The sequence below is a fragment of the Helicoverpa zea genome, chromosome 3 (genome assembly GCF_022581195.2).
Source record: "Helicoverpa zea isolate HzStark_Cry1AcR chromosome 3, ilHelZeax1.1, whole genome shotgun sequence".
NCBI classification, from domain to species: Eukaryota; Metazoa; Arthropoda; class Insecta; order Lepidoptera; family Noctuidae; genus Helicoverpa; species Helicoverpa zea.
In genome coordinates this window covers 7,909,524-7,935,197 of record NC_061454.1, presented here as the reverse complement: position 1 = coordinate 7,935,197, position 25,674 = coordinate 7,909,524, and the positions used below count along the sequence as shown (strand labels likewise).

General features: G+C 39.9%; 4 protein-coding genes across 18 annotated transcripts in view; 1 reads left to right on the top strand and 3 right to left on the bottom strand.

The window, feature by feature from the left end:
- Positions 1–151: 151 nt before the first annotated feature.
- LOC124645782 (CD109 antigen-like) lies at positions 152–16,628 on the bottom strand. Its single transcript, XM_047185664.1, has 26 exons — positions 16,475–16,628; positions 14,650–14,718; positions 13,828–14,011; positions 13,420–13,598; positions 12,652–12,808; positions 11,373–11,509; positions 10,228–10,555; positions 9,047–9,223; positions 8,550–8,756; positions 7,906–8,061; positions 7,488–7,664; positions 7,292–7,408; positions 7,157–7,211; positions 6,925–7,078; positions 6,522–6,826; positions 6,179–6,339; positions 5,676–5,918; positions 5,240–5,379; positions 4,701–4,914; positions 4,262–4,439; positions 3,909–4,105; positions 3,341–3,478; positions 2,401–2,573; positions 2,040–2,142; positions 1,584–1,752; positions 152–1,189 (listed from the first exon to the last, which is right to left on the bottom strand). The coding sequence occupies exons 2-26, from the start codon at positions 14,712–14,714 to the stop codon at positions 981–983; spliced, it is 4,323 nt and encodes a 1,440-aa protein (XP_047041620.1). The 5' UTR covers positions 14,715–14,718; positions 16,475–16,628; the 3' UTR covers positions 152–980.
- Positions 16,629–18,026: 1,398 nt separating this feature from the next.
- On the bottom strand, positions 18,027–20,068 carry LOC124645786. The gene is made up of 5 exons (XM_047185683.1): positions 19,892–20,068; positions 19,441–19,647; positions 18,755–18,927; positions 18,492–18,658; positions 18,027–18,401 (listed from the first exon to the last, which is right to left on the bottom strand). Exons 1-5 carry the CDS (start codon positions 19,964–19,966, stop codon positions 18,088–18,090), a joined length of 936 nt encoding a protein of 311 aa, XP_047041639.1. The 5' UTR covers positions 19,967–20,068; the 3' UTR covers positions 18,027–18,087.
- Positions 20,069–20,572: 504 nt separating this feature from the next.
- LOC124645785 lies at positions 20,573–23,264 on the top strand. 2 transcript variants are annotated; one of them, XR_006986273.1, is made up of 2 exons: positions 20,573–20,785; positions 22,599–23,264. XR_006986273.1 is itself a non-coding variant. In XM_047185682.1 (2 exons), the coding sequence occupies exons 1-2, from the start codon at positions 22,303–22,305 to the stop codon at positions 22,839–22,841; spliced, it is 261 nt and encodes an 86-aa protein (XP_047041638.1). In that variant the 5' UTR covers positions 22,279–22,302; the 3' UTR covers positions 22,842–23,264. The 2 variants fall into 2 exon arrangements, 1 of the variants encoding a protein (XP_047041638.1); XM_047185682.1 differs by lacking the exon at positions 20,573–20,785 and adding an exon at positions 22,279–22,320.
- LOC124645783 (tensin-2) overlaps positions 23,262–25,674 on the bottom strand; it is a 91,926-nt gene continuing 89,513 nt past the window's right edge. For all 14 annotated transcript variants that reach the window (XM_047185669.1, XM_047185668.1, XM_047185667.1 and 11 more), the window contains 5 exons: positions 25,288–25,543; positions 24,986–25,142; positions 24,675–24,847; positions 24,319–24,433; positions 23,262–24,228 (listed from right to left, as the gene is read on the bottom strand). In XM_047185669.1, the coding sequence (XP_047041625.1) occupies positions 24,190–24,228; positions 24,319–24,433; positions 24,675–24,847; positions 24,986–25,142; positions 25,288–25,543 (740 nt within the window). In that variant the 3' untranslated portion in view covers positions 23,262–24,189. The remainder of the gene's footprint in view (positions 24,229–24,318; positions 24,434–24,674; positions 24,848–24,985; positions 25,143–25,287; positions 25,544–25,674) is intronic.

Below are 25,674 nucleotides of genomic sequence, written 5' to 3'. Positions count from 1 at the left end.
CATTATTTTAAATAATTATCATCCCAATTATTTACTCAGCCTCTATAAGTTAGTCTACTTTCGTATACCTAGAAGTGCATACATTATTTTAAGCTATTGTTATAACTCGACCAATCTGTGGAACGTGAAAAGGGGTAATAAAAAACTACCATCGCTCTTATATTTCTTTTTTAATAATAAATAATTTTCACTATTGAGACATCGTAAAAAATTGCTATTTATTGAAAAATAAGTACTACTAAAATAATACCTACATCTGAACTATTAAACGATGAGTCTTTTAAAAAAACATCATCGCTCGGCATACTAATGTTAATATTAATTTGTTATGATCATAACAATATTGGTTTTTGTATTAATCTGGTATTTTTTATTAATAATACACTGCGACATACTTCTACTATGTTATCTTATTAAGTACATTATTTAAAAAAGTGCCATAGATGTTACGAGCAATATAAAAATATATCTACATCATTATAATTCGTTCGCCTTATTTCAAGAACTAGATTAGTTTCCAAATAAGCACCTGGTGCTGTTTTGTGATAAATTGGTTTTTCATTTTATTCTTAAATTAAATAACAATACAGTATGAAATCAATACTAAGCCATACAAATGTGTTGGGCGCGACGATTGAGTTACTTGGTACATTGATTGACGCAACTATGACTAAGACAGGTCAGTCGTCATCCAATAAGTAATTTAATATAACTAGTCGGCGGAGGTGGACAGCACAATGCACATACTTCGTAGTTCTGTAGGCTGCCTGTCCATTGAAGTTAAACGAGGCTGCAGAACTGAGAAACATGAATTAATATGAATGAAAAAATGAAAATTTATCTTTTTTATTTCTCCAGTCTAAAACCTCGTTCTTTGTCAATGAGCAGGCAGCTTTAGGAGTCAATGGCCATGCGAATATGTACTGAACTCCAAGCACTGTACACCATAACTGTTAGTCCTATATGTTGAGTACTATTGGCTATAGTAAAAGCAGAGCAGTGGCCAGTATCATCACTACAGGAGTTAAGACATGCGTGTGCGCGGCGTCGGGCGCCACGTGCGCAGGAGTGTCGGAGTCGGACACTTGTTGCTGAGCTGCGCCGCACGCGCGTGCACACGACGCCCACACGCGGCACACGTCGCATGCACTCGCTGGTACAGCAGAGAAGAATACTCGTGCGCGGTGACCTGGGGAAAGGAGGTTTTAGATGGTGTTCAGAATATAGGTGCAAAGCTCGTACCTGAATGAAAAATTCCAATACAATGATATACAAAGAAATACATAGGTATAAGAGAGTTTACTGGACGAGTCCGTACATACCTACCCGAATTTTTAGGGAGGTACATAAGCGAGCGTTTAGGGAGAGTGCACAAGGAAGTTGTAAGTGAGTATACGAGACTATATAAAAGGTATTACATAGTAGGTATTATTAGGAAGATTACAGGGGGAGTACATATGTACTTCCCGTATATAAAAATAAGATATGTGTGACGTCACAAGTAAATTAGGGTCGTAGCCCACTGTACCCACTACGGTAGATCCGGCACTGAGTAGTAGAACATAGAAGTTTTATATACTAACTTGAATCATAGAGATCCTGCATCGTGGCCCAGGCGGGGCGCTGCCTAGCGACGGGCAGCGCGCGCGCCGCCGCCAGCGTGGCGCAGCGCTCGCCCCGCGCCGCGCGCGCGCCCGCCAGCACCCGCGCGCCGCCCGCGCTCAGGCGCGCCCACACCACGTGACGGACGGACTGTGCACGTACAATATAATAGTGAGAACGTGCACAAGAGTTGATTATTAAAAAATACAGTAAGAGTCAAATTCAACAGATATATAAATTGAGTAGCGGTTTCACCCGCGACTCGGGAAACTTCCTCCCGTACCCGGACGAAATAACAACAGTTAAAGATTGTTTTAAATCGAATCAGTAATTTCTAAGTCTATAGGGTACAAAAAATTATGTTTCCTATTTTTAAAGTAAAACACAACAAATATAACATAATAAATAACTATTATATAATTAGTATACAGTCTTACCGTCAACTCTGTGAGCGTGTCTATGTCTGCCAAATATCCTGATGGTAGTTGCACGGTGAGTAACGTCAGGCCACTCTCAGTCTCATTCCCTTGTGCTACGAAACTGTAAGCACGTTGAAATCTTAAAAATTCAAGTCTTGAGCAAATGCATTGTCATTTTACAATTCAAGTATTATGCAGTAAATATACAGGATTTTTAAGGCCAATAATCTTGCGTTTTTTAGGAGCAAACCTTTCCTTTCCACCACGCAGGTACATGGATATACCTACAGAACATATCTTTGTCCTCTGTGTGGGTATTTCATTACTGACCGTAGATACCTTTTTATCCTATCTTCTCAAGCAAGACATGATAACTTACCCGAAACAAACAGAGAGTTGCAGTCTATCCTTGGTGGAGACTTGGTCGACTCTAGGGTCGAGAGTGTACCGGGGCCACGGCGCCGTTACGTTGGTAGCCCCGCGAGCTGACAGACCCAACAGGCCTAGTCCACGACCCTCTGTTACTGCGCTTACTGATCTGCTGGCGCGGATCTGAAGATCAAGAAGAGATGGTACTTTAGTTTAAGTATGTACAGGTGTTTTTTCCGTGCATCGGAGAGCACGTAAAGCAAATATCCTGCGCCTGATCTCCCTCCGGTCGTGTCGTATTAAGGTCTCATCGGGCATGACAATGAAGGAATAGTGAGTGTCTGCACAACGGCGACTATAAGCAGCCACCGTGGCCGCCGATTTTCGCATCTTGTTACTTGACTTAACTTTCTCATCATTATTATGATCATGATGTTAGATGAGAAATATCTAGATGGCATCGCTATAACGAAAAATCCTGCACAATTGGAATGTTCCTATTTGACTGCCTCGTTGGTCTAGTGGACGCAAGCGCGGCTGCTGTGCCTGAGGTCTCGAGTTCGATTCCCGAGACCTCAGGCTGAAATCGCTTTGTGGGTACCTATTCTCAAACTTTCACAAAGCAGCCCGTAGTCTGGAAGTTGGTGATTGATTCACCCGTGCATCGGAGAGCACGTTAACGTCGGTCCTGCGCCTGATCTCTCCGGTCGTGTCGGACCGGTGGTCGTGTTGACTGCCATCGGGCTATGAGAGTGCAGGAATACTAAGTGAACCTGTGTTTGCGCAAATGCTCGTGCACTATAATATATCCTGCGCAACTGGCTGATCTCTTTATATGAGAACAGCTGCTGTGGCCGAAAACGGCCGTGGATGCCATTATTTGACTCTAAGTTGAGCACAAGTTTGACTTGATAATTTTGCAAAGTTAGGGTAAGGTGAAGGTTATTTACCGGTTTAGTCTGTATGACGAGCGCATTGTTCTCGCCGATTTGGAACTGTCTCGCTTCATCTGAGCCGGTCACGTTCACCGACACCCGGAGTTTAGATGACGTTTTCACCATTTCAGCGTACTGTGCCAACGAGTCCATCTGAAATACACATCAGATAATGTTAAGAATAGCGTCATATCCGCAAAGAGTCTTATGAAATTCAAAGTCAGATTTCTTCTTTCTCTCAGGTCATCATCCGCCTAGCCTTTCCAATGTTAGGGTCGGCTTCAAATCTAATCGGATGTAGCTGAGTACCAACGTTTTACAAGGAGCTGCTGCCTATCTGACCTCCTGAACCCAGTTACCCAGGCAACTCAATATCCCTTGGTAAAACTGGTTGTAAGGCTTTCTGGCTTTTATATAGATTTTCAAATGACAGCAGGGCAGCACCCTTGAATTGTACCTTTCGAATTACGGAAGAACTTTTATTTTTTCTTTAGTTTTTTTTTGGTATAGGAGGATATTTTACGCAAAGGTTTCTTTTGTACACTTTTCAAGTAATGACGTGGTTTCCATCACTAGTACTCACCACTTCAGGATCAGGATCGTGCGGCAGGTAAGCTTGCAGCAGATATCTTACAACGGGTGTAGCTTCATCCAACAGTCGCGCCGCCAACATTGCTCGCAGCCCCCACGCGGCGGTGGTGGCTTCTAGGCTGTTGCCCTTCAGCCATGGGTTGCGCCACTCGTTGCCTGATAGGGTACGGGACCAGAATAGGGTGGAACCTGATGAAGAAGATAAGAGAAGAACTTAGAAGACGATGGAATTATTGAGATCTTTAGGAGGTTCGACGCTAAGGGATTAGAAGGACTCCAAAATATAAGAAAAATAAGATATTTTTTATGGCATATTTTTATGTTATGAAAGAAAATTCGTCTAACCTGTGGTGTTAGCGTATTTGTCCATCATTTCCAACGTCTGCGTGAGTTGCGGGTGTCTAGCAACTGCAAACGCTCCAGCGATGACGGCCAGGGAGTACGCGTCCATGTCGGGAGATACACCGCGTGCCAGGTAGTTGATCGCTTTGTTTATATTGTTTTTGTATAAAATATCGCTGCCCTGAAAATCAATCAAGTAGTATTTAGATAACAAGAATGATTTATTGGTGACTTTAAGGCCCGGTTCCACTGGTTACTGGTAAAGCGTTAGTTAACTATCTTATGGTTAATGCTATCTTTTAGATGAATGTCTCCTTAGTCGTTTTGTATTAGGTATGCATTGGCAACACTATACATATTTTTTACTATTTTTCCTACGTCTAGTATGGCTGACTGTCCTGTGATTGTCGTCAAATGTTCACTGGGTATAATTTTACGTTACCTTAGTCTGGTGCAATGCAACGAGTGCATACGCAGCTAACGGCAGCGGCGCCTGCGCGTGCGGCGAGGTACGAGTAGAAGGCGCGGGCGCGGGCCACGAGCCGCCCGCCTCCTGCGCATGCGCCAGCCAGCCCGCCGCGCTGCGAGCCGCCTCGGGCTCCACGCGCACGTAGCGAGCGCAGCGGGACAGCCAGCGGAGGGCTACTGATGTCATCCTAAACACAAGTATCAATATAATCTTTATAAAAAATTATAGAGTCAAGCTATTGCTTCAAAATATTTCATGAGACATGGCTGTTCAAAAAAAAATTGTAGGTATGTCAGTCTTTGAAGTCGGAAAACTCAATGGAATACCCATATATTTTACAACTCTAATGGACACACTCAGAGACATTTAATAGTAATCCGTCACTAAGGAGTGACTTAAGTAATCATTAAATGTCTCTGAATGTGGGGGTAAAATCCTATTACTTATATCAAGTCTAATTGTCGAAAATAATTGTTGGAGATACCTACTATAATTTGGTAATGTTTACTTACCAAACATCCCCGGGGGCTTCTGAATCAATTTCGGCCGCAAACGATCCGTCTGATCGTCGGAACGCCATCAAACGCTGATAGCCTATGGCTGCCAGTTCTCGCGCTTCCTTTGTTGTTGCAACCTCTTCTTGACCAGAAGCCTAAGGTAAGAAGACAAAGGTCTTTTAGTAACGCAAATACAATGGCATAAAAAGCTTGGTATTCTATTCAATTCGCAACTAGCGACCCGCTCCGTCTTCGCACGGGATAGCAGTATTTTCTCACTATTTACTGTATGTTATTGTACATAAAAAAAAAACAATCTTTAATCACTCTATCTATTAAAAACACAAACCGCATGAAAATCGGTTGCGTAGTCTTGAAGATTAAAGCGTACAACGAGACATAGGGACAGAAAGAGCGATTTTGTTTTATATTATGTAGTGATGTAACAAACCTGTAAATAGTCGAGTAGCACACAAGCAAGTGCGAGGGGTCTGACTGCATGCACCGGATCTGCAGCAGGTCCAGGAGACTCCCGTACTGCCTGTAGGGCTCCTGACAGCAAGTCTCCTGTGGCTTGCAGAGAAGTAGCGCCAGCCTTTATACCGGCTGGCACGTCTAACGTCACGTTAGCTCGAGCCACGCCGCGGCGAGCGTCTAGGAGACTCCATGCAAATAAGTCCTCTTCGTAACCATCCTGAAAACAAACGAAATTATATGTTGTGCGTCGTCTTTTGTCAGACACTGATTTTCCCTGAGGAATGCCTGGCAGAAGTGAGACGGTGGATCCAAATGCAAAAGCAAGGAAAAGGAATACAGCTGTTATAGAAAAGAGGCAGAGGAGGATAATGACGGCGCGGAATCGTCAATCAGTCCGAATTGCCCCAAGGAGTATAGACATAATTGGTATTTATCACAACTTTTTTGTAATGAACATTGAAGTAATTCATCAGTTACCTTGACTTGAATGGTCCTGAAGAGCGAGTCAGAGACGCCGTTGCCGCTGGCCTCCACAATGATAGGCGCGTCCCCGCTGCGTACAGCTGTGACCAGGAACGCCGTGCTCACTGACCCACGTGCCGGCACCGTCACGCGCTCGCGACGGAATAACTCGATCTCTGAGGAAGACACAGCTTTGAATATTTCGTAGAGTTCTAGGTATATAAAAAGAGATGCTATAAGGATATAGTTAAAATATGTCCAGAGCAAGTCATCCAAAAAACTTGAAAACTACCATTATTGCCATAAGGTAGACATAAGTCTACGAGTAAAGTACCAACTTTACGTAAAGTTCGCTTACTTTTCGCAGAATCAAGTTCGTTGTCGAGTGGTTCGAATTCGAAGTATTGATCGCTGTTGTAGAAAGTGACCTCGACCGACGTGTCCACAGCTAACGTGGTCTTCAAGATAATGACTGCAGCCACGGATTCCCCTCGTTGCAACGTAGTGGGCAGTTCAGCAGTCATCGACAAAGGCACGGAGGTGGTAAACTTCTGTGGGGTAGCTAACCCGAGACCTAGAGTGGGGTGAACGGAGAAAGCGCCGATTGAGAATTCTCCTGCAGTAACTGATGTCCAGCGTTCTTTTGCTCCAGTTCCATCGTTGCTGTAAATAATAAATCGCTTTAGATTTTGAAGACCAGAGAAACGGAATCGGGGGAACATTAGGTCTTGTGAATAAGTTTTATATTAAATTCAGCTTACCCAATGGTAAGATTGGCAAGCATCCATGTAGGCTGCGGATTGACGGTTAAGTAGTATCGTGGTGACGGTGGAGGTGGCAGTCGACTGAACGCATAAGGGCCAGCTTGTGGGGCTCTCGTACCGGTCTCTAGAGGAGCCGGTGTGGGATGTGAACCTGAAATAACACCGTTCTTTTGTAAATGATTCTATATTTGGAATAAAATATATAAAGTAAAACAATGAAGAACCTTACCATCGGGATTACTTTTGACTACTACACCGTCTGTTAGAATGACAACTCCTGCGTTCTGAAAAGGAAGGATCTATTACTTTCTATACTCACATAAATGTTATGGGGATTAAAATTGCAAAAAAAAGATATACGCACTTTGAAAACATCAGAAGCAGTGTAGCCTCCCAAGTCCAACCCCATTCCGGGCAGATGGTCTTCATTTTTGAATACGGAATACGACAGACCGCTGAAGCTTTCCACTTCGCGTTCCACCTGAAAAAAGAACCATTTATAACCAACCGTCTATGCATCTTTTGGTTTAGATACTACATATTTAAAAATAAAAACTAACCGTATGCATATCAAGTCCGTTTCCTAATCCATTCTGGTTAGCGAGACCAGCTTTGATGGCGTTGTTATCTTCTGCTAAAAGGGCTACGTACGCGCCCGCGTCACCTGACACTCGGAGTTCTACTAATGTGTTGGGTTTTACTCCTGCACCACTGCTTGATACTGGAGATACGGACACCTGAAATATAAGATTACAATTAATCTAATGAATATGGAGGTCCCTGGTGCTGAGGAGAATTTTGGTTTCGATTTGCCCCTTGAAAAAAGTGGAAAACCTGAAACTTTTTGTACTTTAATACTCCAAAGTTTCTTCCACTTGGTTACTTCCTTTATTGAATTTTCCAAAATATATGTTATAGTTCTACATAAAATTTTTGGGAATACAAATTCTGTCAGGAGAATATTCTGGTCTCTTTTACCTCGTTTTGCAGCAGATTGGAGTGCGGGGCGTAAACGGCAGCAGAAAGGAGGTTATTGACATCAAGACGTGGATACCACGCCACCAGCACGCAGCCAGGAGACATGCGTGACGTCACAGATACCGAAATGTCCACGCTACGCCGAGCTGGGCTCAACTGTAACAGTCATAGTGTAAAATTATGAAGGTGAAGAAGTTCAACTTTATTTTTTTTTACATTTTCTACACATGGTGGGTTAGCTCCATGGTAAGCCATTGATCAGCTTGTGTTATGGGTGCTAACACAACTGATAAACTACATATAGACGTATAAGAGACCACAGCCAACAAACATGCTCATCACACAAATGTTGACCGTACCGGGAATCGAACCCAGGATCCTCTGTTCGCATTGTTGACCTACGTTCTCTCTTTGCGTCTGACCCTATGTTCATTTCCACATGGAGACCATTGTGAATGTAATTGCAATGTCTGTAAATAGTACCCTAACTATCTACCTATTTCAGGAAAAAATATAGTACCTACCCTGTCTATTTTAGACAAAATACACATATATAGCATCACAAATTACAGGGTTCTATTTACTGAAAAGCAAATCAAAATAACAATGCTCGTGCATAATATATTAACACGTTTGTAACTGACCTCGACAGTCTTAGCAACAATGATATCACCGCGTCCTATAACGGCGTAGTGCACCAAATCCATGGGTTCTGTCGCGGTGATGCGAGCTCGCATCTCATCTCCCACTCCTGTGCCTCGAGTTAGAATCTCCGCGGTAAGGAACTGACCGAATGAATACTCGTTCCTTTGTACGTTGACGATACGTTCTGTCACTTCTTTGTATTTTACCTGTTGGCACAAATCATGAATATATTAAATTCATTTAGGTCATATCAATGTAACCTGCAATTAAAAAGAAACCTTTATAAAAATGTTTTCCACTACAGCTATTATCGAATGGAAGGTTTGTTATAAACAAAATTGGTCAATACAATACAATTCGCTGATGGGCTGTTTCACACAGCAAGTTTCCGTATTGAATGCTAAGTCTCACATTTTGGTTTAATGTCGCTGGGTTGAGGTAATATAGGAAGGTCAAAGCTGAAAAAAAACTTGAGAAAGCTACTCATCAGCCTTACCACTAAGTTAAGTGTGGAGTTCACATGTGCGTTGTCTGGCACCAGCGTATATGTAGCGATGCCTTTGCTCATGGACACGGTGGTGACGTTGACCGGAGCGCCGTCGTCCCATAGTCGCTCTACCGTCACCTCCCCATCGGTAGCCATCACTTGACCTGATGGATCCACTAGTTCGATCTGTTGGTGTTACATTAAGTTTTAAGACAACAATACTTGTTAAGAGTAGGAATAATTTATAGTTTAGGTTTGTTGGGCGAATCCAGCCCACAAAAAGTTGGGGGGCTCATCCATTCGATATGGTTGAAAATTCACATTCATTAAATGCAGGTACATGAGGGTCGAGGAAGTAACAGCGAAAGTAAGTTCATAAGGGAGTATAGTGGGAGATTAAATAAATGACTACATAGGGGTAGTACATGAGGGAGTAAACAGAGAAAGTAAATAAGAAAGTACATAAGGAAGTATTGACCATTGGTTGAATCATAATGTTTGCTTTTTTACATCATATATATGCATCAATATCCTTGTGCCGTAAAATAACATCGTCATCAGCCTATCGCAGTCCACTGCTGGACATAGGCCTCTCCAAGTGCACGCCACTGAGATCGATTTTCGGCTTCTCGCATCCAGCTCCTGCCAGCCGTCTTGCGCAAGTCATCACTCCACCGTGCCTGAGGACGTCCTACACTACGTTTGCCGAGGCGTGGTCCCCACTCTAGAACTCGTTTACCCCAACGGTTATCGGTTCTTCGGCTAATATGGCCAGCCCACTGCCACTTCAGCTTGCTGATTCGGTGGGCTATGTCGATGACCTTGGTTCTCTGACGGATTACCTCATTTCTGATGCGATCCCTCAGAGAAATGCCGAGCATAGCCCTTTCCATAGCCCGCTGAGCGACTTTAAACTTGTGAACCAGCCGTACCGACAGTGTCCACGTTTCGGCTCCGTAAGTCATGACAGGTAGGACACACTGATTGAAGACTTTTGTCTTTAGGCACTGTGGGATCGACGATGTTAAAACACGATGACGATGACGACGATGGTAAAATACTTGAGCAATATTTAATACTCGGTCGTAAAAACATTTTTGCTTAATGTTAATTTCTTTACCTCATTCGATATAAAACGTTGCATTAATTTTGTTCATAAATGTAATGATAAAGTTGAAATGTTTTATTACCTGAACGATGTAAGGAAGAGTCGGCTTGAAGTAATCCGGCGCTGTCACCTTCAATCTATAAGGTGTTCTTAAAAGCAGAATTCTGGATGATACATTCTGTTTTATTAGAGTATCTTTCTCTTCAATTACAGCTTCTACAACCAGTGGCCTCGCTGCATCCTCAGCTAGGTCTAGGTCAGTTTTGAGGTCGAACGTTACTTGAGCCTGGCCGTTCATATCGACCACTTTCCTTGTGGGCGCTGCCACTACGGGCTGTAACACCCCAGAGAAGAACACGGGGTACGCAGATATAGTTAGTTCACCGCGAACTGGAACACCGTTGAAGTGCCTAAAAGATATTTTAATTAATGATAATGTTCAGTTTCTTAAGAATAGAAAGTTAGTACAGGATACTAATTAGATTCTGTGGCAAGTAACGGTACTTGCATTCTGGTTCAATACTGAAATGTTTGTTTATTACGAGATATACTCAATGATAAACTTACATTTTTTTACGGTATTGTAAATTCATTTGACGGCGTTGTGAAATTAAAATAGTTAAATATTCGTTCGATGGTAAAACAACAGCGATGTTCAATAAGGTTTTTATGAAATATTACTGTTTGATCGGATTGTACTGCTGATAAAAACTGACAGCGTTGCGTCTACAAACAGTTCTTGCTTATTTACGTAATGATTATTATTCTATTGAATTGGAGTGATGAGTTTTTCTGTAACGTAATGAGAATCGACTTTCGCTGTGAAAATTGCTTTGTTTAGAGGTACTACGAGTGAAGTTCATTCCAGTTCATTATAGAACATTGTGTGGGTTTTCGCAGCGAATCCAATTATGGCGTTAGAAATTATTCAGATAAATCTCCTTTGAGAATAAGAAAATTATATAAATTCGTTAGAACCTATTATGTCATTTTGATAAACAAGTCGAGCGACACCAGTTCCTTCAGTTGCCAACTTGTTTTTGGACATAAATCTCTCAAACGGGTTGATTGAATTAATTAATTTTTGTTTTTGTATGTCCAAATAAAATATCAACATAGCTATGTCAATGATTTTAACGAAATAGGTGATGACTTTAAATATATTTAAGAAAACTCATCTTTTGATTTAATATAGGATTATTTTCAGACTAAAATAAATATATTTACTTAGCGGTAACGTTGATGTCGAATCTGCCATCGGTGAAGAGGATTTCCTTGGGCATCTGCATGTCCATATGGAACCTTGGCTGCACATAATCTGCGACCAACACTTGGCGGGAGTACTTCTGCCCACGAACCTCCACCTGTGCGGATAAAGTTATGCAAACGGAACGTATGTAAATCCTAAGGCCATCTTAGGGTGCGTCCACATCTGGCGAATGCGCCGCGAATGCGCAGCACGCGAGCCGATCGCGAGCTGTCCGCGAGCTGCGCGCGTGCAGTCACTGCAATAGTTCGGTGCGCCTCTTTAGCGCAACTCACGCAAGGCAGTTCTCGCCCTTACAGTTCCGTATATTGGCTCAGTACTATCGAAGATGGCAGACGTCGCGCGCCGCCTGCGCGCCGCTCGCGTGCGGCGCTTAGGTCGCGCGCGAGCTGCGCGCGGGCGGCGCAGAGGCGGCGCACGAACAAAAATGCACGCGCGCAGCTCGCGGACAGCTCGCGATCGGCTCGCGTGCTGCGCATTCGCGGCGCATTCGCCAGATGTGGACGCACCCTTAGAGTGGGCGGTCGAATTCAAGAATTACGATTTCGAGGCTAATCGCAATTTCCGGAGTTATTCGAGCAAAATCTATTTAGCATTGTACATACTGTTTGAAACGGTCTAAATTGGTAAGATTTTTTTACATTGTTTTCCCGATTTCTATAATAGGTAAGGACGGTATTGAAATTATGCATAATCAGAAAAATACATATTTTTAAATATCTGCTTCTGCTACGCCGTATGTATAAGTCCTAGGGCGAACTGACTATGAACCTGATTCATTAAAGACGAATATGCCAGTCTAAAAAGCTTGATAACATTGACTAAGACAATATGAGGAAGTAAAACAAACAACAACCTAATTGTTGTTTTCCTTCCCAGCTGGAGTAATCTATACTAATATTATAAAGCTGAAGAGTTTGTTTGTTTGTTTGTTTGAACGCGCTAATCTCAGGAACTACTGGTCCGATTTGAACAATTCTTTCGGTGTTAGATAGCCCATTTATCGAGGAAGGCTATAGGCTACTTTTTATCCCGGTTCGTGCAGAGTTTCCCACGGGATGCGGGTGAAACCGCTGGCAGAAGCTAGTTATTTATAAATTAATATAAACATGAACTGCTTCAGCAGAAACAAAACTACATAGTTAGCAAATGACGCGCAGACATTCCGTAATAAAAATATTAAAAATGAGAGTTTCAACTCAGATCCGTAAGATTTCGTGAATGTCAATGTTGGTTTACCTGTATCGTCCATTCTCCAAGAGCAGGTTCATCAGCTAGCACCAACTCCTCCGTGAGTACTCCCCGGTCCAGTTCAGCGCCTGCCCACTGTCTTATAGGCGAGCCCCCGGTATCCAGCACGCTGACATCTACCGTCGACGACAGCGGCAGCAGGTACCTGCGCAACCGCATAGGTCAACGACCCTCTCGTAATCACACGTAATCTTACGCGCACGAGCTCTCGCACCGATGCCACAGAAAATGAAAGTGTCTCGCGCTTACTACCAAATTCTTAGTTAACAGCTCTTCGAATCATTTTCCTCGTTAAACGGAACAAGGACACAGGTGGCAACTGATAGGAAGGTAGACAAACAATCGATTGATGTGTTACGCATTAACAATTGCGTTAATGTTTTGTTTAACTACGAAGATAATTACTAGTGACCTCAGATTATAGGGTTATTGTTGTGTTATGAAGGCAGTCAAGCTTAAACTCTATTTAATAGAAACTTCAATGTCTACTGATCAGTTCCATCTTGTAGCGTTGTGTTGTTAATCGGAACTTGATTAAAAAATAATTTACTTCTTATAGACAAGTAAATATCCAATTAAAACGGCATATTGGTGTTGTTGTTGATGATCGACATTAAAATAGAGTTGTAAATAACAGTTAGATAACTATAGCATCAGCTCAGCTAAGCCGTCCTAGAACTGAGATCATTATTTCTTGGTGTTGCAACTTGGTAACAAGATGAGCTGTACAGTAAAGTAAAACGGTGATAATCTTACTTGTCTAAGGCGATGACCCTAAAGTTAATAGTGTCTCCGGGTTGGTAGACACGTTTGTCGGTCTGCACGAAGACGGCGAAACTGCGCGGTTGGTAGAGCAACGGTGACGACGATGAGAATAGCGGGCCTGAGGTTGACCGCGCCACCAGCGAGTACTGCCCGGGCCCAGGGTCACCGATCTACATCAGGTGCAACAGATTCGGTCACGTTTTGTTGTGGGTAAAGCGCTTCATTTATTACTAATGTGGTCAGTTATTGGTTTGGCTGGCCTACTGAACTGTTCTTACAAACGAGCAAGTCCAAAATGTAGGTGTTATGTAAGTAGTTCAAGCCCATACTCAACCATAGATAACATCTTTTGTTACTTTCTAAATGGCGGATGGCGAAACATTTATATTTTCAACTTACTTCGAGTTCTATAAGTCTAGATGCAGCAGCTGGGACCTGTACTTCCCGCCCCTTGGTGAACTGCTCTCCATTGGAGCGTCGGCCCTCCACAGCTACATACAGGGTATATGCCCGGGAGCCACCAGCTATTGCCACCGTATATGAGTTGAACGGCCGCAGCACTCTTGGACCCAACACTGATATACTGAAAACAGTATTTATGTAGACATTGTCACAAGCTTTAAAGTAATGGGTTTCCGTTAAAACCGGCCACTTTTGTCCTACTTGTGAGTCTACATTCCCTGAACTAAAAGCTTGTAGTAGGTACCTACTAAGCTTATAGACATACTACACACCAACCATTAACGGAACCTTAAAGTCGTACGTACAACTAACTAGTCTTTAGGGGTCGTTGAAATAACAGAACAGCATTTCCTTAAATATGAGTCGTAAAATCTTTGTCCTGGAACTAGAATTACATTCTTAGAAATATTGTTTTTCAACTTTAAGAAATTACCTAACTGTAAAACTATTGGAGTTTCAGGTGATGAAATGTAATCTTTAAGAAAATGTGCTTTTGTACCTTACATAGAATAAGTGTTTTGCTAACTTAAGGTAAGTATTATAAGTATCTTCTCGTACGAAGGTATGTATAAACCATTGTAGGATTCTAACAATGATCAAACAGAGAATGCATTTAGAAAGAAGATCATTAACTGTTGATCACATGACCACTTAAACCATAAACCCATACCTCTATTATTTAGTATGAGACAGATGACGATCTTGTCACGTTCTAGCAATTAATATTAGCATACCGTTTAATATTAATGTTAAACTTACCTTTGTACAAGAAGTGGCGTAGTCAATGCTACTACGAAGTAGTATAGAGCTATTTTATGAGTCATCTTTCTGAAATAAGAATTAATTATATCATGATTAACAATGTTCACATCAAACAATCAGAAATATGTTTCGTGACATTGTAAGAAGTAATGAGTACATATCTCGGCCATACAAAAACATATAAGACTTTAGTAATTGAAATAGATATAACTTACTCATACAATAGATATCTTGCAAATGTTAGGATCCTGTTTTACAGAATCTGATTATTAACACATTTTTATTATGTGGACCTGTATACCGTAACGTAACTGTGTCATGAAAATTGGCTGTAGTGTCGAACTGTTTTGATGAAGGAGCTGGAAGATATTAATTAGGTAACTGGCACTTCACAATGGAACATCATATTTCTGTGAGCTTGGACTTGTTAGGTAAGTCTTGATGATTTTTACGTGCATTATGTTTACTTAAGTGGTTTACGTAAGATTTTCTTTCAGAGTTTTGCCAAAATCTACCCTAAATACCAATTGCTATGCTTCCAATCTTTTAATTGCTATAGAATTTTGGAAACGTTGCATCGCCAAAGTCAAAAGTAGATCTAGTTCTTTCTTCATGAAAACTGGCAGGAGGTAGGTACCTACTCGTAGGTATGTCAGGCCAAAATAAGAAAAAAACATCTTGCAAAAAAAATCTGCTTATGCATGTATATGCAAATATATTCATTATTTACTTCCTTCACTTGTATTCTGCCATTACGAGAATCTTAAAAGCCGCAGCCTTCTGAATGGTCACGCTCTATATGGTCAACAGTGAACTACTACACTTTATTTATCTAATTGTAAGACTATAATTCGTTAAATTTTAACATTTAAATTTATCTGCTCGTGTGAGTTATTCAAATTAGATTTTCCTTATTGTACTTTCTTCGTGCATATTTAGAAGATCTCTAGGCATTTGCTCCAGAAGAGATTTGTTAAAAAATCAAAGGCTCCGTTTTTGTAGCTAAGTTGAAAATAAGTTAATGTTATTTTAAATCCCTGATAAGTAAGAAAATATCCAGGATTAAGCCTGAATAACATTTTTTGTTTGCCCAGAGGATACAATCATCAGTTTATTTTGCAAATATTATAATGTGAATCATAATATTATTATGAGAGAAAACGAATATTTCCTTGTAACTCATCAAAAGATGTATTTGAGAGTCGTGGGTGAGCTGTTCGCTACGAATCATGAGTGTATTGAATTCACATATTTGTCATACATATATGTATAACTTGTGTCCTTGTTGTTTCTGACTCACTATGTCAACAGTTGCGTGGGCGGAACAGCCTTTTCAACCGATATGGTAAAACTGCTTCTTTCTTAGAAAAAATTGCCGCCTAAACTAGAGGAGATTATTTTTTCATGGTTTTGTAACAAATGTGTATTTAGGTAGGTATGTTTAATGTTTAATAAACGAAGCTAAATGTATCCGAAGATACAACATAAGATATAAGTGTTCATTGTAGGAAGAAACTTTCTCTAGGCTCACGACATCGCTCGAGCTGTTCAGTGTTTACCTTCTCAGGCAACAAAACAATCGCCGCAAGAGCGCTAGAGAAGTGCGTGACTATGCATCTAGTACACCTACTTACCAGAGCTTAGATTACTATAATCAATGTAACAGGACCATTTCATTCACATTTACCAACCAAATGCAAGGAGAAGCCAAAATGCACCGACTTGATGTCATTTAAAATCTCGACATTCAACTTGTACAAAAATAGAGATTACGTACACCCCGAATTATATGCAACTTTACGAACTTTTTAATGAAGCTCACCTTTTGGGCACTTAAGTCACTCGTATCACTTAATTAAATAAAACTTATCACTATATCACAGATCGTTTGATTCGGGTGCACATAGTTTGTGGCAGCGTGAGTGCGCGACACAGGTCGGCGCGGGGTGCACTATACAACTAACAATAAGTGTTGCGGAGTGAGACAGCGGCGCCTACGCACGCAGGTGGGGCGCCGAGAAGCCTTGCGAAAATTCACCGTCGCACAGTACCTGCGAATGCGCTGTGCACCTACTCGTGCTATGCAGCGTCGAGCTGGATCTTTCCTCATTCATGCCAAACGCATTAGCTATTATAACGTAACTTAGTAAACATTGTAAGTATGTAGGTACTATACTGTCACAGTAATAATAAGTTAGAGTCTTAGTCTCAGTAGTGCGTCGTACCAGTTATGGCAAGGGTCTGTTTATAATAACAGGGTTCTAAATTCGCAATAGTCCTAACCGAAATGAGGGGAACGTATACGTACCTACCAAGTTGCATACAATTAGAGGCTCAAGTTAGCCAACACACACGGCGCTTTTTTTTATATAAATAAGAAATGGTTTATTGCTTCAACTGCTACGACTATTTGCGTTTTGTAAGTTTTTTTAAATAACAACAGGTTGTTTATCACGTACTGGACGCGTACATCTCAAATGGCCGATGATATGTTAGAGGCTCGTTGCGAGTTGAGTGCAGTGCATTCCTAGGAACCAGTTTTAGTGCAACACTCCATAATAATCGCTTAGACAGACAGAGTTAGAAATACTATTCAGGCATATTTACTGCTTTTATTGTTTCATAGAGGCTATTCATGATACCTCGCGTCGCGAAATGCGTATGCGGCCAAGCTACACAGACATGAAACTTGCACTATTTTTGCAAGAATAAGTTTAAGTAAAAGTTTAAGATTTTATCCCCATATTATACCCATCTAGATGTGTGTAGATTAAAAACAGCTCATCAAACAAAAAAAAAGCTTTGTAATGTATTTTCCGTTAAACAGTTCTAGTTTTCACGTTGAAATTATAATTTTCGCGGTGTTGAAGGAGGTAAAAAAAACTAAAAATTATTTGTACCCCTAAGAAAAGGGGCTTATTAAACTTGAAGACATATTACTTTACCAATAATGTAATAATTTAGTTTTGAATAATGTGCCGTTACATAAGCAATACCTACTTACCATCACACAAGTATTTAGGTACCTACTACAGGTCAGACAGAAAACGTAACATTCTTGGAAAGGACGATATGACCTCTAAGTTTCGGACATGCGAAGCGAGACTATAAAACCTGTTCCTAAATTGCGCTTCAGTGGCTTCTCCCACATCATTGTTTTCTAATGAAGTCTGGGTAGCGATACTATAAATATATATTATACTGTAACATTATATTCTGTTTAAGTTACTTACAAGTTTTTGTGTGTATCTGTCTGTCTAATAAATTGATCATCCTTGCGTATCCGAACAATGATGACATATTCTATTACGTAACCTGCTAGCCTGCTAGGCAGCTCAACTGAGCTTGACGAATGTGTTACATAAAACCTTTGACATATAATTTCAAAACAGCGACCATTTAATAAAACAATCGAAATTCATAAAGGAAAACCTGTTATTCAGCTAGAAATGAATCGATAGGACAAATATTAGTAGAAGCAGATTCAACCGCGGTTGAAGTTTTTTCAACTCCGTCAGTATTATCTACAACGTGCAAGCGAGCAGCTAAGCTCGCATTATCTGCTAAAGCTGCTGCCAGCGCTTTTTCAAGCTTCGATGCACCAGCTCGCTCAGCTTCTAAGGCTGCTCTTGTTTCAGCAAGGGCCTCAACATCAGGATCAACAGTGATATTGAAGGACCTTTTGTTACTTAGTTCTGATATATGCAGTTGCAATTCGGAAACGGTGGCTTTGAGTTTGGTTATTTCCGCTGTAACAAGGATTAGGATATAAGTATTAAGTTCTACTAACCTGCTTACTAAATAAAGCCTCTGTTTTAGTTGGAATGGCAGCTACTTGCCATTAGCAGCGAGTAGTTCCTTGCTAGTATGTTGGAGTTCAGCGGCTGCAAGGCGTCTCTCACGTGCATGCGCTGCAGCGGCAAGTCGCGCTCTCTCCCGAATTTCTGAGCCAGCAGCTGCACATTTTTCGACTCTTCTAAGTTCGCTCTCAAGACGGGTAGATTCTCTGTTGAGGTTTAGAGCCATTTTCCTTATAGGACTCCTTTTAAAGAATAAGATGTCACATCAGTATATGAATAATACCTACCAAAATACATCTTACCTGCGAGCCTCTTCAGTTGCTTGACAAATACGCTCCTGCAGATCTGTATATTGTCGTTGAAGAGTCAGGTGGGCTGACTGCACTGGCTTCAGTTGCTGTACTTGTCTCTCTAAGGTGACAATCTGCGCTGACATTTCGCCACAGCGATCTTCTAAGAGCTTTCGCTGCCTCTCCTAATAGACATAGGTATTGCGTGGGTTGCGACTTATGTTCATCAACAAACAGTTATGACGCAACACATATTGCTTCGTACATGGATATGATATTGCGTCATGTGTACCTATATTCTATGATGTTTAAAGAGCATAAGTTATGCTTGTGTCTCTTTGTTTGCTTAAAGGCAAGTACTAAGTGAACCTAGGTAATAAACTTTACAGTAGCACACCCATTTCTTACATGTTAAGTACTAAATGAAAACTAAAGTTTATAGCTACATCACGAAATAAGATTAGCACAAAGAATATGCATTCTATCTAGCCTTGTCTTTCACAAGAAATAATATATAATAATACGTATGAATGCATATCATCCTTAAGATTCTAGTCTAGAACTACATATTTTTACCATTTTGTTGTTACTTCTCCATACTTCAATCAAAGAACTCCGTCCCTAAGACGACCCACTGACCAAAGCATCATTGTAAAGTATTTAGGTATCTCAAATCAAAGAAACAGGTAGGTAGGTACCGTAAGATCCAGATGTATCTTAAGTCCTGTGAGATGTTCCTGAGTGCTGGCGAGGGCTGTGGTTGCCTTGGTGACGGCGGCAGTGGCGGCGGCGGCTCCGTTGCGGGCCTCCGCCGCAGCTCGCTCGGCCGCCGCCCTCGCCGCCTCCGCAGCCTCGGCTCGAGTCGCCTCGGTACGAAGCGACCCACGCAGCCGACTCTCGGATATCTACGATTTAATAAATTACTACTATAGGTAGGTACTTGCCTATCTAATTACTTCTAATGTGATGCTTAAAAATTTTAATCCTAAAACTTATATGAATGTGCTCAATTGCTCGATAATCGGTTTACCAAGATACCTATCAAACTTTTTAACAACGTAAAATAATGAATGTAGCTACTAGGCGTTACAATATATTTATCTGTGTGGTATAAGTAATTTACTTAGATGTGATAAACAGTTAACGTACGGTTAGAGTCCGAAATTCGCTAATTAGCTCCAAAAACTGTTGCTCTAAGGTTTCAAATTCTGTTGGTATGCCCATCGTGGTTGATGATAATATATAACAAAAAAGCGCGGGAATTTATGTCAGGATGCTAACTTCTTTTTTTGTAATGAACCTCTTTTCCTATTAATTCCTTGCCTATAAGTACCTAGACAGTTATAAAAGACAGCAATTAAGTATAAGTACGTAGTATTATTAAAGACGAATTAAAAAGTGTCCTTTGACAAATTCGTTATAAGTATTTTTTAATCATATTATTTATTAATAACAAGAACAACATACCTATGCTTACCCACATATCAAAACAAAGCGCTTATACTTAGAACCAAAACCCAAATACGAATTAATTATTGTAATGTAACCTTATATGTACATACTATTAATTTTCTCTGTAAGTATATTATAGAATAATTTATTAATTTAGAATTCCCTAGGTAAAGATATAAACATAGACAATAATAATAATGGCAGCGCAGAAAAGAACAACATTTTAAATAAAGAATCAAGACATAGAACGCACCACCGAAAAAAAGTTTTTTTTTAATGTGGTTGATATTCTCGTTCGTTTTTTATTTTGGTACACAAAGTTAAGTTTTCATAAAAAAAAAAACATTTTTCTTTTTGTTGGAGCAGAGACTAAAGAAAATTATGAAAATGTTTCCTTGGCAGTAATAAGATCAATTTGTACGGTTATAATAATTGAAATCTGTCAATTACTATCCTTTGAATTTATAAGCGTAGACAGGCTCTGAGGGGAATATTAAAGAAGGGGGAATAATGTTTTCCAACGGGAGCACTTCGTATATAAACTGTGGTTACTGTTTTTCTCATTCATTCCTGTTTAGCGAGCTGTGACTGGTAAGTAACCCTAGATAATGTTCATAGTGCATTCTCATGCTGTGTTTTACTTCATATTTGTGTGCAACAATTTTTTTTCTATAAATTACTAAATTAGATTTTTGGTAAGTTCAATTTTTCTTCCTAGATACTAAACATTTTCAGCACACGGGTTTTTAAGTAAATAGGTGCCATAGATATAATATTACTAAACAAGATTGCGCACGCTCAAAATATATATTTACGAAAATGAACTCTATTCTAACGCAATAAGGTACTAAATTGGTTGCATAATACACAGAGGCAAATCCGAGCCGAGAGGGATAGTTCGAACGGAGGCTGTTTGTCTCTTTCTAACACATTGCCAGCATAAAAAAATGTTGTGATCAAAAGTTTTGTCTTCCCAAAAACAATTGAATCACTTATATTTTTATCTTATTTTAACAATTGTAAGTCAACAAATTAATAACAATCGCATTAATTTATTCGTATTTATTATTAAAACATAAACAACATAAATTTTTATTTTGCTTTTTTTTATTTTCTAGCGGTAACCCTGAACATTCTTGGCGCGTAATCAGCATTTAAAATTTTGTTTATATTTTTTTGTATTAAATCAATTTAAACTATTAAAATGGTGAAAAAGTGTTGCGTTTCTACTTACAAAAGTGAATCCTATGGTGGTTGCAATATATCGTTCCACAGGTTAGCTAATAATAACATTTTCGTAAACCAAACAACTAGGGTGCCCATGAATTCTTGTAACGAGTCAAAATATGGGTGATGGATTTTAAAACTGTTGTACTATTGTTATAGCTTCCCAAAAAATGAAGAAAGGCGACATAAATGGCTCAGCAGTTTATATATGAAGTAGAAATACAAAAAAAAACAGTCTTCACTTCGAATCTTCCTGCTTTTATACTGCTAATTTCCGCTAATTATTAAAAGCCTTTATTAGTATCTTAAGGTCACAAACTGCGTAAGTTAAAACTTCAATACTAATCTGTGTTTAATAATCTTAGCAAATTCGGATTTGTCTCACATAGCTTAATCTCATAGTCACCCTATTAGAAAGGGACAGACAGCCTCCGTACTAACTGTTTCACTCGGCTCGTTTTTTGGGTTTATATGCGCAGTCCTGTTTACTAATATTATGACTATGATAGGTGCCTAGTGTGCTTTTACTCAATTCATTCGTGGCAGTTATTTTTAAATTTCGAGAATGTTTCGTTGTCACTCCATTATTCCTTCCTATACGATTACACTTCTATTTTATCATCCTCATCCTTCTTTGATGTTACAAAATATCGGGTGTGTCGTTCACAATCACATTAAATTCTATCACATATACTTTATGATATTCTATGGCGAATTATAAAAAAAATAACCTAATCCATTCAGTGGTTTAGCCACAGGAGTCATTTTTCATTTTTATAATTTACAACATCATGTGTAAAGCAGAGATAAAGTTAGGAGTATCGAATGTTTTGATCAGTTGACAGCTGTCAGTTTTCAAGGGAGAATTACAGTTGTTTGTAATGACTGACTTTTATATGGTGTTTTACTTTTCGCACATTTTTATTCTATTTACTTTGTTTGAAAAATTCATTTTTTTATTTTTACGTATTTTTCTTTTTTCTTTGTGTTAATGGACATATATTAACCAGTATATTAACGCATTTCATTTAATGTGATTATGAACGACACACCCGATATATGTAGATTTATGGCTTACAAAATCACTATCACGGCAATATCTATCTGCCACTATTTAAATTCAGTACTTATTGAGAAATAGCAATTTCAGACCAATATTTGAATAATTTATTCACAGATCCTGGCATCACACAAAATGCGGCTAGTAACGATTGTTGCGATGGCGATAACCGTAGCTTTGGCGGTGTTGGTGCGTTGCTGCGAGAGTGCCAACCTCCGCGGCTTCGCCCTCCCTGAGGAAGACGAGGAGTTCAGGCACCGGCCTCTGTACAGAGACTACAGCTTGATCCGCAGGGCTGCCCGCGCTGATGACGCATTTGACGACTACGGTCACCTCCGATTCGGCCGATCTGATGACTGACGCAAGCGCGCCTCTCGCAAAAGACAACCCACGGTCCAGCATAGAGAACGAAAGCCAGACAAATCGTGTACTTAATTATTAGGTCTTTATAAGCGGAATCCGTTTCATAATAACATATAATTTTAATGTATTTTTGTAGATGTAGATAGAGTATGAATTTTCCTTTTTTATATATGTTGGGACATTCAATAATTTCATTTCTATAAATTCAATTTCATTTCTCTGCAAAACAATGTAGGTAAGTGAAATATTGAGGGCTGGTTAAATATTTCACACTGAACTGTTCTTCAATAGAAAACATAAGTCTGGGATTTGTTATACCTACTTACGGTATTATTATTTACTTTGAAACTATGTATATTATATCTTATTTAAATATTGTAGCTAAGTTATAACTAAGTAGAAATAAAACACATGAGATTACTTCCATGAGTATATTATTACCCAATAAATACATTTTACAACAGTTATTATTATAATAAAATGTGTTACAATGTTGAAGCGTCATGAACTGCGAACAATGACGAATCTTTAGTAGGTACCTACTTCAAGTTCAAAGTAAAGGCATTTCTTCAGCTTTAGCTTGTTCAGATGTCATTACATCTATTCAATGTAAATGGTTTAAATTCTAACCAAGAAGCCAACAATTTTAATATCTCAGCATTAAACATTAAGGCAATGATTTTTCTTACAATTAATAAAAGCTATTTTTAATGCATGAATGATAAAACTCATTTAGATGTATTAAAGCTGCATTCGATTTTTGTTTGTATGCGTGGCAGTGGCCCGCTGGTGAAATATTATCTGAATTCATACAAGCCTTGTACTATAATAATATTATGATTTCATTTCGTTGTACTGGTTACAATGCAATCGTTCGTAGTTGTAACATTGCTGATAACTTGTCCTTGTTAATTGAAGTTGTTAATCACTTGTGGTGGGACATCATCATAGCATGCACTGGATTTAGTTTCAATAATCTAATATTCATTAGGCACACGTAATATCACTACTCTATATTAAATAATATGAGACTAGTTAGTTCCTTCCCTAAGCTAAGTTATAATTTATATTTATATTATGTATGTAGTTCTCGCTAACACACATTTTATGGTTAATTGTACTTGGTGAGATGAAGCGTATCGTGGAGAATAAACTTCGGAAATAAAACTGTTAACCAAGTTCCCTATCGAATTTTACAGTAATATAGAATGTGACAGACATAAATAAAACACGTATCTTTAACAAATGACGACTCCATCTCATAACTTCATTCTAACTTTTGTGTTATACACATCATTTTATGAGTATTTCAGTAACGCCAATGGTTATTATTTCGTCATTTCATTTAGATGATGTCCTTTTTCTGCGAGCTTCCCAATAGAGCCTGAAACAATAAAACACAGAACACATTATATTGATAGGCAACATAAGCTAGAGATTATATAAAAATAAGCTTAAAAATTATGTTATTTACCTTGTTAACAAAGTTAACGATGGCAGTAGCGGGTTGCTCGGGCTCCAGCTCGGCGAACACGTGGCACTGGTTGTCGGCACCCGAAGACGCACGAGCCACGAAAGCGAATATTCGTCTACAAAAAAAAGTTCAAATTTTGAGAAATTTATTTGAGAATATGTGCTTTACACCTATTCCATGTAACAGTTTCTTTGAAGAGCATAATTAAAACAAAGAGACATTCTGAACGCATCTTCATCGAAATACAAGAGAATTTATTATAGCCATTGGAGTTAAAGGCCTCGCGGTTTGTGATGGCTCATGACTAGTTGACCTACGCGTTGATAACAAATACCTATGAAAGTGACGATACTAACTTTTCAAGCTGCGTATTATTATCGGTGTGTGTATATCTCCGCTCGTCGGGATCAAGTCCCGCGTACGACACGCCGGTGGCAGGGTAATGACGGCGGAAGAACAGCTTGCGTGCCGCGTCAGTCAGTGTGATGCCGCCGCCAAACACTTTGAAGTGCACCACATGTGCTGGGCCCTGGAAAGAACACAAGTTTATAAATAGATTCTACATAGCTTAGAAGAGAAAGCTAGGACATCAGAGAGGGCCAAAAAAACCAAAAGGAGTCAGCCAAACTGGTGTAGCAGTTCAACTATACGATGTTCAAACACTGACCTTTTTAGACAGTATATGGGTGACAGCCCTCTTGACTGCAGCTGGACCGGTCAGCGCCTCGGTGTTTTCAGAGCCGAGTAACAAGACGTGACACGCTGCACCCGTCGCAAGTAATGCTCGCGCTGCTGCGTTCGCGCTACCGCCTGTCCATGGATCTCTATGAACAGACATATCATTTATGTACCCTTAAATATATAAAACTGAAGTATCATGTATCAAAAGCTTTGTGAAGTGTAGTAAGCAGTTTGCATAATACGTGAATCTTTTTGATTGCGTAAGTTGAATAATGGCCGAAAACTTACCTGTCAGGCAATCTTAGTGGCACGGGCAACGCCAAAGGTGTGACAGTATGCTGATAGACGAGTGCAGAGAGTGAGCTGAAGACTGGCTCATCAGGGCAGCCGCGCAGGCGCACTCCGCGTGCAGTAGGCTCAATGAGGAAGTGTCTCACACCGCCCGCCCCTCCCGCACGGACTGCCAGCCCGAATGCACCAGGGAACGAGTTCGAGTCGCGGACGATGAACGCGCCCTCCTCTAGTTGTAGTAGCGCTGATACCGCTGTTGACAAGGTTAAACAAATACTGTTACTATAAATGTTATTGGTGAATAAACAAGGTCATAGATTATTAGGACTTTAGAACCTATTTTTTTTTAAGATTTGGTCATATTTAAAGTTGCACTATTTTACG